General features: G+C 37.2%; 1 protein-coding gene across 1 annotated transcript in view; it reads right to left on the reverse strand.

The window, feature by feature from the left end:
• The window catches only part of SYNE2 (spectrin repeat containing nuclear envelope protein 2), a 286,324-nt gene that overhangs the window by 149,235 nt on the left and 124,619 nt on the right, over nt 1-12,470 (reverse strand). The window contains exons 45-50 of the mRNA XM_047079535.1: nt 11,360-11,515; nt 10,197-10,462; nt 6,468-8,559; nt 4,491-4,813; nt 1,842-1,986; nt 802-1,020 (exon numbers count right to left, since the gene is read on the reverse strand). Of these exons, the coding sequence (XP_046935491.1) occupies nt 802-1,020; nt 1,842-1,986; nt 4,491-4,813; nt 6,468-8,559; nt 10,197-10,462; nt 11,360-11,515 (3,201 nt within the window). The remainder of the gene's footprint in view (nt 1-801; nt 1,021-1,841; nt 1,987-4,490; nt 4,814-6,467; nt 8,560-10,196; nt 10,463-11,359; nt 11,516-12,470) is intronic.

Raw genomic sequence — 12,470 nt, forward strand, 5'->3', positions numbered from 1 at the left:
GCTCAATTCCGTGACCCCAAGATCATGACCTGAGCCAAAATCAAGAGTCAGACGTGTAACTGAGCCATCCTGGCACCCCTATTATGGAGATTTTCTTTAAGAGCGTTTTCAGAAAGAGTGTGATATATATTTTTAAGTCCATACTTTAACCATTAGAATTAATTTCCATAGCTAATAAACAGTTAAATTCAAAATTAGTTGGTTATTGTGAATATCACCAAATTCTAACCTTTGGTGTTGTGTAGAGACAATTTTTTTTTTTTTTTTGAGAGAGAGAGACTGTGAGAGAGCAAGCATGAGCAGGGGAGGGACAGAGAGAGAGAGAGAGAGAGAAGGAAAAAGAGCGAGAGATAGAGAGAGAATCTCAAGTAGTCTCCATGTCCAGCAGTGAGCTGAAGCAGGATTCGATCTCACAACCCTAAGATCATCACCTGAGCCAAAAACAAGCATCAGATGCTTAACCGACTCAGCCACCCAGGCACGCCAAGACAGTTATCTTTAAGAGGGGTTAACTTATAGGTACAATAAAGATTTTAAAGCTCCAGCGAGCAAATACTTATTTATAAGTATTACCTGATGCCAAAAACATTGGCACTTTTAAGAAAGAATTTGAACCATTTCTTGGAGATGATTTTACTAGGACCTGACCTCTATGAACATTTATGTGCTACGTGCCTGTGGTATGAACAAAGGGTACTGGTTGAGGACTTGTTTTATATAAAAACAAACCGCCAAGTAGCACAACAATGTAGATGACAATTGTTAGGAAACTGGTTATAATGTTGAAAATGAAGCACTTACTTCTTCACTGACAAATTTCCACTCCTGCTTTAGTTCTTCACACCAAATCTCCCACTCTTTGGCAGCCTCTAGCAAACTCAACCATTTGTCCCACAGAGCTGACGTGGTTCTGAGCAGACACACGTCGTCGCTGTCTGTGCACATGGGTCTAATGTGTCTGTGGACCCGGCGTAGTTTCATTAACTCTTCTTTGGTTGATGTAAGATTTGACCCCAAGGCCTTAGGAAAGAAAAGGAAGAGGAGGAATATAATGTCTATTGATCTTTCTGAAACTTATGAACTTCTTAACAATCTTGAGGAATTGATTCTCAATCATCCCCAAGTGTTATCTGATCTATTTGTTGGTCCTTTTGGAAGCCAATTTAAGACAGATTAGAACTGCCTTAAGTATTACTGGGTTGCACACGAATTTGGAACTATGGTGACAAAAAGAAAGTGTTTTGAAAGGTAGATTTCTTAAAAGATCATTGTTATTTTAATGTTAGTCTCACATCTTACCAGGTAGTCAATCTGAACAATACTTATCAACCACCAATGTATTATTTCGGGTTTTTGTATATGTATTTGTTTGTTTGTTGATATGTGGTAGGTATTAAGCACAGATGACTCAGAATGCTTTCATTCAAATCCTAATAACGTAATACCATAGCTTTTAACAGATGAAAAGAAACAAAAACAAAAATTGCACAGTAACAATAAGAAGTAGCCAGAGTTTAGACTTATGATAGTTGCATTAAATTCTCTGTCACTGATCCAGCAACATCCAACAAAATAATAAGAAAGGTAAAGCTTCAGAAAGAATGATCACTGAGAACAATCTGCTACAAGTTTGCTACAGTCCTGTGACTCCAACCCGTGAAATCTCTCAGAACCACTGTTTCATGGTTCCCCTCGGCTTTTGGTTTGGGGTGTTTTGAGTGTCCAATTCAGGTGGGAGATTTCTGTGGGTCATAACAGAGCCACATTCCCTGCTGCCGCCACCTGTTCTTCCTGCCAATTTTCTGCATCAAATCTTACTGGAGATTTGCAAATACTATTACCTTGCTCTGTTCCAAGCGCTCTAAAGCTTCCTTGTAAGACACCGGCAACGGGAACACAGACTGCCCAAGAACTGTCTCCATTTGACTGAGGTGAGTGCAAATTTTCTCTTTAATTTTCCTATAGCATTTGTAATTCTCGAGACACCTATAAAGCACCGTTAGGAAAAAAGAAAGGATATTAAATTTTATTTAGTATAATATATTCTGGATTACCCAGAATGAATTCTGAACACTTAATAAAAAACAGAATGTAATTCTCTTTTTCTTATTCAGTGTATCACACCAAATTTTTATTGATTACCTCTTCCTCACAAGGACCTGCATAAGACTTTTAATGCAAACTTGAACAGGCAGATAAGACTTTCCTCAAAACACGTAAATTGTAAAACTGCACTCTCAAACACTGCAAATGAGATATAAATTGGTACAATTCTTACAAAAACCACTCAGTCTTAAAAATGCTCATATCTTTTGAGCCATTAATCCAACTTCTGCAATTTATCTTAAGGAACTAATCCTCACAGTAGGAATTTATTCTAAACCTGATAAAACCTTTTACACAGTAAAATCTTTTTACTTATTAAACTGTTAATTAAAATAGCAGGGGTGCCTGGGTGGCTCAGTCAGTTAAGCGCACAACTCTTGATTTCCACTCAGGTCATGATCTCAGGGTCGTAAGACTGAGCCCCACATCGGGCTCCGTGCTGAGTGTGGAGCCTGCTTAAGATTCTCTCTCTCCTTCTCTCTCTGCCCCTCCCCTACTCACAAGCATGCTCTCTCTCAAAACCAAATAAATAATTAAAAAATTAAAAATGTCAAAAATTGGAACATACCTTATACGTAACAAAAGATATAGCTAAGTAAATTACAACCATCCATTTTATAAAATATTTAATAGCAAATACAATTACTTTGTGAAGTTTTGTTACAATAAGGAAAAGAGCACATGTTTTAAAGTAAAGGATAAGCAGCATCTTTTTATGTAGGGTAGTGTTCTGATGTATTAAAAAACTATAAATACAGTTATGTGTCTAAAATTGATACAGTCTCAGTCTCTCACTGAAAACAATGAAAACTTTAGTATCAAATATATATTTTAAAAATTATTAAAATATAATAATGAACTAGAAAGGAAGTAAGAAATATTCAGAGGCTCCCAAACTATATGGACGTGGAAATACAGAGAAACAAGCTGAGCTTTAGGGACAAAGACTTTGAGGGCATTTGCTGAGTTTCAGTTTTATTAACCTTTTCCTGGAACGCTGAGGGGGACAGAGGATAAAGCCTCAACCCAGGATAGGTTTTAAATAGGAAATTTTCTCTGTCAAGATATTTATAATATATATAACCACAAAGGACGAGCCTGCAAAATACAGCATACATTTCTACAAATTAATAAGAAAAAGTATGGGCAACTCAATAAAAATTGGGCAATGGCTTGGACAGGCATCTTTCCGAAGATGAAATACGAATGACCAAGAAATATTCAATAAAGGGGCTCAAATACATTAATATAATAGAGATGCAAATTAAAACCATAATGAAATACCACTTTTCATCCATCAGACTGGCAAAACTTAAATCTCCCAACATCGAGTACTGGCGAAGATACGAAACAGTTGGAATAGACTATGTTGCCGAAATACTAGTCTGAGTAGAAGTAGGTAAAATTATTTGGAATTTAAAATGTGAGATGTGACTACCTTTTGACTCAACACCAGAATCCTCAGTAACTATTCAAGTGAACCTCTCTCATTTAAAAATGTTCCTATCCATTCATGCTCTGTCTCTCTCTGTCCCAAAAATAAATAAACGTTGAAAAAAAAAAATTAAAAAAAAAATAAATAAATAAAAATGTTCCTATTGGCACTAGTTGTGAAGGCAAAAAGTAGAAAAACTCAAATGTCTGTCAATAGCTAGGTAACTGAATTTTGCTATAGACAAGAACATGAATAAACTTCAGCATCAAAATGATGAGTTTGAAAAAAATGAGGTGACAGAGGAACACACATACATGAAAATGAAGCATAAACACATAGAAAAAATATTTTAAAAAGGAAAGAAAGTGGTAAATAAAATATTGGGGATAATGATTAATTCTGAGGAGAAGAAAGGACCGCACAAGAGAAGTCAAAAGTCATGATGTTTACCTTTGAACCTTTAGGGACAAAGCTGTTTATTTTATTATTATCCTTGATATCATATGCAGACTTTTATAAGCATTCTGTTGTATGTATTCAACATTAAATAAGGAAAAAGGTAAAATAAATACAATAAAATATTTGCTATGGTTTTCTGTAGATAGTGATTTAAAAAGAAAATTTTTTTAACGTTTATTCATTCTTGAGAGACAGAGAGACAGAGCATGAGCAGGGGAGGGGCAGAGAGAGAGGGAATCCAAAGCAGGCCCCAAGTTCCGAGCTGTCAGCACAGAGCCGGATACCGGGCTCGAACCATGAACCGTTAGATCATGACCTCGGCCGAAGTCAGACACCCAACAGACTGAGCCACCCAGGCGCCCCATGCAGGTAGTGATTTTTAAAGTTTTCCATATTTTCCAAATTATTCCCAATTGGTAAATGTTAACTATAAAGAAAAATAAACCTTAATTTTGTTCTTAAAGCATTACCTTTAGAAAGAAGTACCTACCCTTCTATTTCAGCCTCCTTTATTTTGGCTGCCTCCCTCACGGCTGAGTCCTTCAAAACTAACCCATGTATAGTACACTGGAGTTGTTGTTTGGCTTCAGGGCTGGATACAATCCCCAATTTCTCAGTAAGGTCCTGGATGTCTGCTATTGTGGACTGCAACTCCTCTTGTTTCCAGTGAGATATCTCCAGCGATTCTTCCGGATCAGCAAGGTCTATTCTATGGGATGCAATAATGGCTTCACGGGCAGTAAGGATCCCCATCGCCCTAGTGACTGCCTCGTTATAGCGTGTCATGCTTTCATAAGCATCATTCAAGACATCCTGGTGAACAGGAGATGAAACACTGTGACAAAGCTGGCAAACTCTGGGGATTTTTATCATTCTTGAATTTTTGTAGTGCATTCATAATATGTCTGGGTCTTACAAGGGTTAGCGTCTCCTACTTAGTTTGGCAACATTAGGCTAGCACATAAAGACCAATAACTTTCTGTTTGCATAAAGAAAAACTGCTTCCAGATTTGCTAAATCTACTCTAAATTCAAAAATACATCTCAGGCATCATGTCTAATGATACGCATTCCTGTTCTAGAACTCTTATATTAGACTATGAACTAAATAAAGCAATCGCATATATTTAATGTGTATAGCTTTAACCAATATTTGTTGGGGGCATAAAAAGAAAACACCCCCCGCCAAGATTTCTTGTGTTTTCAAATAAATGGCTCTGCCACAAATTTTAGTTTTGAACACATCACTTAATGTATCCAGACCATAGTCTTCTTGCTGAAATAACAAATAGTTGATGTAAATAACTTTAAAGGTCCCTTCCAGTCCAGCTCTAATCCTATTATTTTAGAGATTTATGTCATTGTTCCTGGAAACTGTATTAAAATCAAATAAAGAAGTACTGAATTTACTCAACATTTGTTAAGTATCAATTTAAAGAACGTAGTAGGATTCACAGTATGACCTTACATTTCTATAGCGTTTATACCTATCAAATATTGAAATATTATCTAATAACTCTTTAAATCAATGAAGGGAGTTCATTTCTCCATTCTATAAGTTTAATGTGACAATTCTGAAAATACAGTGAAAGGCATTATATTAAGTACAAGTGTTCCAGCAATGCCTAAGCTATCTCTCCTAATTATTGTGGAAAAGGAGGGAGTATGTTGGACTCATTCTACAACACCAGAGGTCAGCAAACTTTTCTTGTAGAGGGCCAGACTAAATATTTTAGGCTTTGCCCACCATCTGGACTATGACAACTACTCAACCCTGCTGGTGTAGCAGGAAAGCAGCCATAGACATTCTCTAAAGAAATGAGCATGGCCATGATACAATAAAACTTTATTTACAAAATCAGGCACCATGGGCAGATTTGGCCCATGAACCTTCATTTGATGACCCAAGCTCTAAAATCAGACAGACCTTGACTCGAATCCTGTTCTGTTCCTGATGCAGGAGACTGAGAAACCTGTTGATGTTCCTGAACTTAAATTTCCTTATTTTGAAATAGAGCTAATGATAGCAACCCCCCTCACAGAGTTGCTATGGGATTAAAAACACAGTGTTCAGCACGGTTCCCAGACACCGTAAGTTCTAAATGGATGCGGAGTTATTATTTTATGTTATTTTCTCTACACTATATTTCTTCCACTATGCCTCACTATTTCTAAAAACACAAACAAACCAAAACCAAACTCTGTCTGAACTCAACAGGGGTTGCCAGGGGTATCGAAGTAAAGGCTTCACATTCCTCTTTCCTGTCTATAAAGCACTGTATTTAGATGTCAATTGAAGTGGGATTGTAAACTGGTCCACCGCAAGTTTCTTTTAAATGGCTATTCTATGGAGAATGTTCATGTAGAACCTATAACTGCTTAAGAAGCACAGATATTACCCAGAGTAAAAGCTAAAACCATGCAATAAAAAGAAATGCATTAACCACCTAATTGAAAAAAAAACCTACTGTGCGCAAATCAAGGCTTGTAGCAAGCTGCATGTGAAGATCTTCAATGTCACGTAATTTTGCCTCCACATCATTAGCTCCAGAAGAATTTTCTTCTCTTTGCTTCTCAATGATGGTCACAGCTTTCACGCTATCCATTTCTGCCTGAACTTGCTCTTGAAATGCTTCACAATCATCCTTCTCATTTTGAATATGTTCAATGTCCAAATTTATAAGCAAAGGCTGCTCTAACTGAGATTTTATCTGCTTCAAAACATGTAAGGAATTTTCCAGTTTGTCCTGAAAATTCTGTTCGTTCACTTCTTTGGGTTGGGATTTTAGTATGCTGTTTTGGAGAACCTTGCGTAACTTCTCATTTTCTTCTGCATAGAGCTTTATCCGCGGCATTTCTTTCTCTTTGAAGGTGTCATCAAAGGCCTTACCTTCATTCAATTTCTTTAGTATCTCTTGACACAAGCACATGGCTCTCTCAATTCTCCGATTCAAAATCTGAGCATCGAGCAAACTGCTTTCTGGTGAGGTCTGGGGCATTGCCAGCACTGCTTCGGCTCTTTTCTTAATTTGCAAGTCCACAGCCCTCAATTTACTTAGTGATGCCTGATATCTGCCATGGTCTGCCACATGGTCTGACAACTGCTTAATTTTTTCCTCGAGTTCCTTTTCTTTCTCAACTACTTGGGTGTGTAATTGGTCAAGTTGGGAACCATCCCAGCTTAGTCCTATGCACTCAAACACTTCTTTGAGTTTCCGTAGCTGTAGGATACTAGACTGAATACCAGTGAGTCGGTCTTTAAGGCCACAGAGCTCCTTTTCAACATCTTGATTTATTTCTTGATTTAGCAGCAGTTCGTTGTGCCGTATATGGTCAACCTCCTTCTGAAGCACAGATGTGTTTTCATGAAATTCTCTGTAAAAATGGATCTTGCGTTCCACTTCCTTACATTTACTTTGAATTAATCTTTGCGTTCTATGGGCTCTAGTCTTAAGGTTTTTCAACTGGTCATCCAGAAATAATCTTTCGAACACATTTAGATCCTTACAGATGTTTGTTTGTTCCTGAAGGTGGGTCAAGATCACACTCTCCACTTCTTGCAATTCCTTCTGAGAACGCATCAAAGTGACACGCTCATGTTCTAGTTCAGTTTCTGTGGAGGCTGTTTTCATCTTGGGATTTATCAGTGCTTCATTTTCCTGAAGTGAAAGTTGAACCTTCTCTATTACGGCAAAAAATCTGCTCCTTTCTTCCAATTTAAATTCTAATTGCTGTGATCTTTCCGTTGACTTTAAAACTAGCATTTGGTACTGATTCTGTAAGTCCTGTAGGAGGTGATTTAAATCATTGCTCTCATCTGCTGGAAGATTAGGAGTATTATCTTTGACCTCTTCAACCAAGGACTCCACAGCTTGGTGCTTATCCAGAATGCCATCATGTGTCATCTTGCACTTTCTGATCTGTGAAAGAATGTCATCTGGGAGAAGGCAAATGGTAGGAGCGAGTTCACCTAGCAGATTCTTGACCCACAGGATAATCTCTCTCATCCTGGTCCTTGTTTCACACATCTTGATCTGATTTTCCACCTCTGTGTTTAATGACTCCGAGGCTTCCAATCGCTTCTGCAAATTATTCATTGCATCTTCCAAAGTATTCTTTTCTTTTTCTCCCCAAATCCTCTCCATCTGAAAATCAGCTTGCCCCTTCAAAGCCAAAAATCTCTGCTTGATAGCCCGGAGTTCAGTGGCCAAGGCAACTGTGCCTGGGCTCCCCTCCTGTTCTTCTGGAGAGTTCAGCCCTAACTGCTGCTGTTGCTGCAGAGAAATGTCAAGGTCTTGGATCGCACGCATGAAAAGTACAAATTCATCATTTTCTGCTACTTGCTGAGAATACTTCTTTTGAGCCAACTGTTCTACTTGTTCGCAACTACGTGCAAGTTGCTGGATCTGGCTTTCCAAAACCTTCTTATCCATGTCAGTCACACACTTTGATAAATTTTCCCATTCCATTTTCATCTTGCTTAAAGAATCTTTCTCTTTTTCTATCGATGCCAGGTAGTTTTTCATTTTGTCCAGATAGGCTGCACTGTCCAGTGGTCCCCTAGAGAAAGAAAAAAAAGGGAGCTTATTAATATACATCAACACGAGGTTAGAGTTCATGAAAAGAAATTAATTCTGCTCTGAATTCACAGAAGAGAAGATTAGGTTGTCTATAAAAGCATTCTGTCTTTAAAATCAAAATCAGGACCTTGTTTAGCGTGGCTTTCAGTTAGAGTGTAACAATACAGAAAACTCACCTATAGAATAAGTATCATAAAAATGCAGAACCACAGGAAGGGAGTGAAGAGGGAAGGGAACGATACATATGTAAAAGGACTTGGTAACTGTAAAGTACTCGCACAAAGGTGAGTCTAAGCCTAAGAAATTATCACAATGTCCAACCACTTTGTTACCATTTTACCGACAATAATGAATAAGAAAGTATAATCAGTCTCGTCCTTTGAATATAAAATTGTTTCCTCAAAGGGATATCACTGAAAGTAAACCCCATTTAGGCAAAGGTACAAAATCAAACTTTTTACTTTAAAAAAAAATTTTTTTTGGGGGGCGCCTGGGTGGCGCAGTCGGTTAAGCGTCCGACTTCAGCCAGGTCACGATCTCGCGGTCCGTGAGTTCGAGCCCCGCTCTGGGCTGATGGCTCAGAGCCTGGAGCCTGTTTCCGATTCTGTGTCTCCCTCTCTCTCTGCCCCTCCCCCGTTCATGCTCTGTCTCTCTCTGTCCCAAAAATAAATAAACGTTGAAAAAAAAAATTTTTTTTTTAAATAAAAAAATAAAAAAAATAAAATTTTTTTTAAGTTATCCCTACAGCCAGTGTGAGGCTTGAACTCACAACCCCGAGATCAACAGTTGTTTGCTCCACTGACTGACTCAGCCAGGTGCCCGCCTCAACCTTTTTAATAACGACAAGGTATTTACACAGTAAGACTATATCTACAAACCATTTGCTATTATCTTCAGAGCCAAAAAGAGCATATATATGTAAAAAGAAATCATTAGAATGGATATATATTCAGTAGGTTCCAAACTATTTCGACCAATTATGCTGATACTGAACAAGTGTATACATAGAATATTTCTTTCCACCCCCATAGTTCAGAATAAAGTCTTGACAAAAAGAGTGCTGAATTCCATAAAATTTAAATCCATTTGGAAGATACTTATAGTGTGAATTAATTGTTTAAGAAATTAATTTGTAAAACATAATTTAATTATAAAATTAATATAAATAATATAAAATTTACTGCATGAAACAAGAGTTTTCTTCAATGGCTTCCGTATGTAATTAATTTCCATATTGTACTGTTAAAATCATAATGTCATCTCATAGTATAAACTCTTAAAACCCTGGGCCTGTCCAAGGTAGTGCAGCCTATCTGTGCTTGAATAAAAAGAATGCAAGACCTAAACTGTTTCTTTTTTTTTTAATGTTTATTTTTGAGTGAGTGAGTGAGAAAGAGAGAGAGAGAGAGACAGAGAGAGAGAGAGAGAATGAGCGGGGGAAGAGCAGAGTCAAAGGGAGACACAGAATCCCAAGCAGGCTCCAGGCTCTGAGCTGTCAGCACTGAGCCCCATGTGGGACCTGAACCCATCAACTGTGAAATCACGAACTGAGCCGAAGTCGGACCCTTAACTGACTGAGCCACCCAGGTGCCCCGAGTCCTAAATTCTTACACTTACACTTTTAGACTTTCCTTTTCTGTCAACAAGGCTTTCACTGAGGATTCAATGGCAGCAAGGCGTTCCTGAAAATCCTTAAGGAAACAATATTGGCTTTCTTTATTTTTCTTCAAAGTAATAAGTGCCTGAAGCAGATTGTCCAAATAGTTCACTGAATACCCTGCATTGTGAAGAACCAAGGCACTTGTTTCTGCTTTATTGAGATACTCAGTTTGTTCCAGCGGTTCAATGGCTGATTTCTTTGCGTCCAACTGGGCATATAATTCCTAAAAACAAGTCATGGAAATTAGTAAATATAAATTCACTCCCTCACTCACTCATTAATTTCCTTCCTTCCAGTAACATTATATCCCAAGAATATGTTTTAAAAATTTCATTTGCATACAGAGAAACTAAGGTGCTGAAAGATTAAAAGACTTTTTTTTCCCACTGGAATCATGTTAAAATCTACACTGAAATTGACAGTTGTCTTAGCATTTAATAGCAATTAGATCTTCCTATTGTGTTAAAAGGTTCTGTAGTGTCTAAAGGAAGATTTCTCTCTTTTTGTTCCAGGTTGTTCTACATTTGCAGACACTCTGTTTATATACATCCTTTATATATGATACTTTTTTTTTTTTAATTCACATACATCACCCTTCTTTCCTGTTTGAAATACATGTTTACAGTCATGTAAACTTAGCTAAAATTGTAGGGGTCATTTTTTTTTTTTAACATGGCCATGTATTGGACTTTTAGACTATATACCTATAAGTACATAAATATATAAACACAGCTAGGTAAACGCCGCTGTAAAAAAAACAAAGAAGTACCCTGTAATGTTGATAATTAGGAAAAATAAAAGAAATTTATCAGAATCTGAAGAATACATACGACTAAGAACAGAAGTGAAAAGTCAGAATCTCCAAATAGTGTTACTGAATAAGTTTTGAGGAACTTCGTGAAAAAGACTAATGCTCATTAAACTCTTCCACTTTTTAAATGGAAAGATTTATACAACTTACTGATTAGTACATAATTATATAGTTACCAAATTGATCATCAGGCAAAGGTTAAATAAGACTTTTCATTCTGTACAAGCAAGTTTCTGGTAATTAAAATATATTGTATTGCACTGGATAAATGATGCAATCATGTTGTCAATGTTTTTCTTGTTTCCATACCTCTATCTCCTTTAATTGTTCATTTCTTAACACGACATCTAATTCTAAAGGTTGATTTTGCAGCTCATTGACTTTATGCTCATCGTCAGTGTTTTTCATGCTTTCTTGAACATTGAGAGAAAGTTGTTTTGACAAAACCATTTCCACAGCTGAATTCTGAAAACATAAAAAGATTAATTGCCGAATGGTCTACCTTCCAAATAAATAATTTTTCCTTTTCTTGGTGAAAACATTCTAGTTCCTTCTATTTACTCAGATTAACGGCTTTCAAAAAGTACATTTGGGGCACTATCAAAGATGATTTTCTTCATGCAATATTTAATGCCGACATTGATATCCCAAGGAAAAAGTTTCACAAGGTAAAATCTAGTCTTAAAGAAAACAGATATGGAAAAAACAAAAATTTTTTTTTTTTCAACGTTTATTTATTTTTGGGACAGAGAGAGACAGAGCATGAACGGGGGAGGGGCAGAGAGAGAGGGAGACACAGAATCGGAAACAGGCTCCAGGCTCTGAGCCATCAGCCCAGAGCCTGACGCGGGGCTCGAACTCATGGACCGCGAGATCGTGACCTGGCTGAAGTTGGATGCTTAACCGACTGCGCCACCCAGGCGCCCCGGAAAAAACAAAAATTTTAAAATCTATACTTAGTATTCACTGTGATGCCAGAGGGCAGGACAAGTAACAGGCATTCAGTGTTACCTATGGGTAGTTGAAAATGGTAAGTGGATAGATGGCAGGAACACCCAGATTGCATGATATTAACAACGGATTATGGCTTAAACAAATCAATAGTAAGAATTCCAACCTGGGTAAGGCAGAACGGGTTATACAGGTAGTAATTTGAAAGCTGTACCAACTGGATTTTCTCATAGGATACACAGAGATGGCATCTGCATTCACTTATTTGTTCTTTTCACAAATATTTGTTGAGTATTTACACGTACCAGGTACTATGACCGTCATTTTAAGAGATTTCCATTATTTTGCTAGGGTATTAGTTTTTATTTTCAGGTTACTTTATAAATGAAGTACCATTTGATTGTGCTGTATACTTTCACGTCAGTAAGGTCTGCATTAGTAAGTCTGTGAATAGAATGTGTCCACATCC

Source organism: Lynx rufus, unplaced genomic scaffold (genome assembly GCF_022079265.1).
Source record: "Lynx rufus isolate CCGP_SWC_20201006 ecotype Redwood Valley unplaced genomic scaffold, mLynRuf1.p SCAF_17, whole genome shotgun sequence".
Taxonomy (NCBI): domain Eukaryota; kingdom Metazoa; phylum Chordata; class Mammalia; order Carnivora; family Felidae; genus Lynx; species Lynx rufus.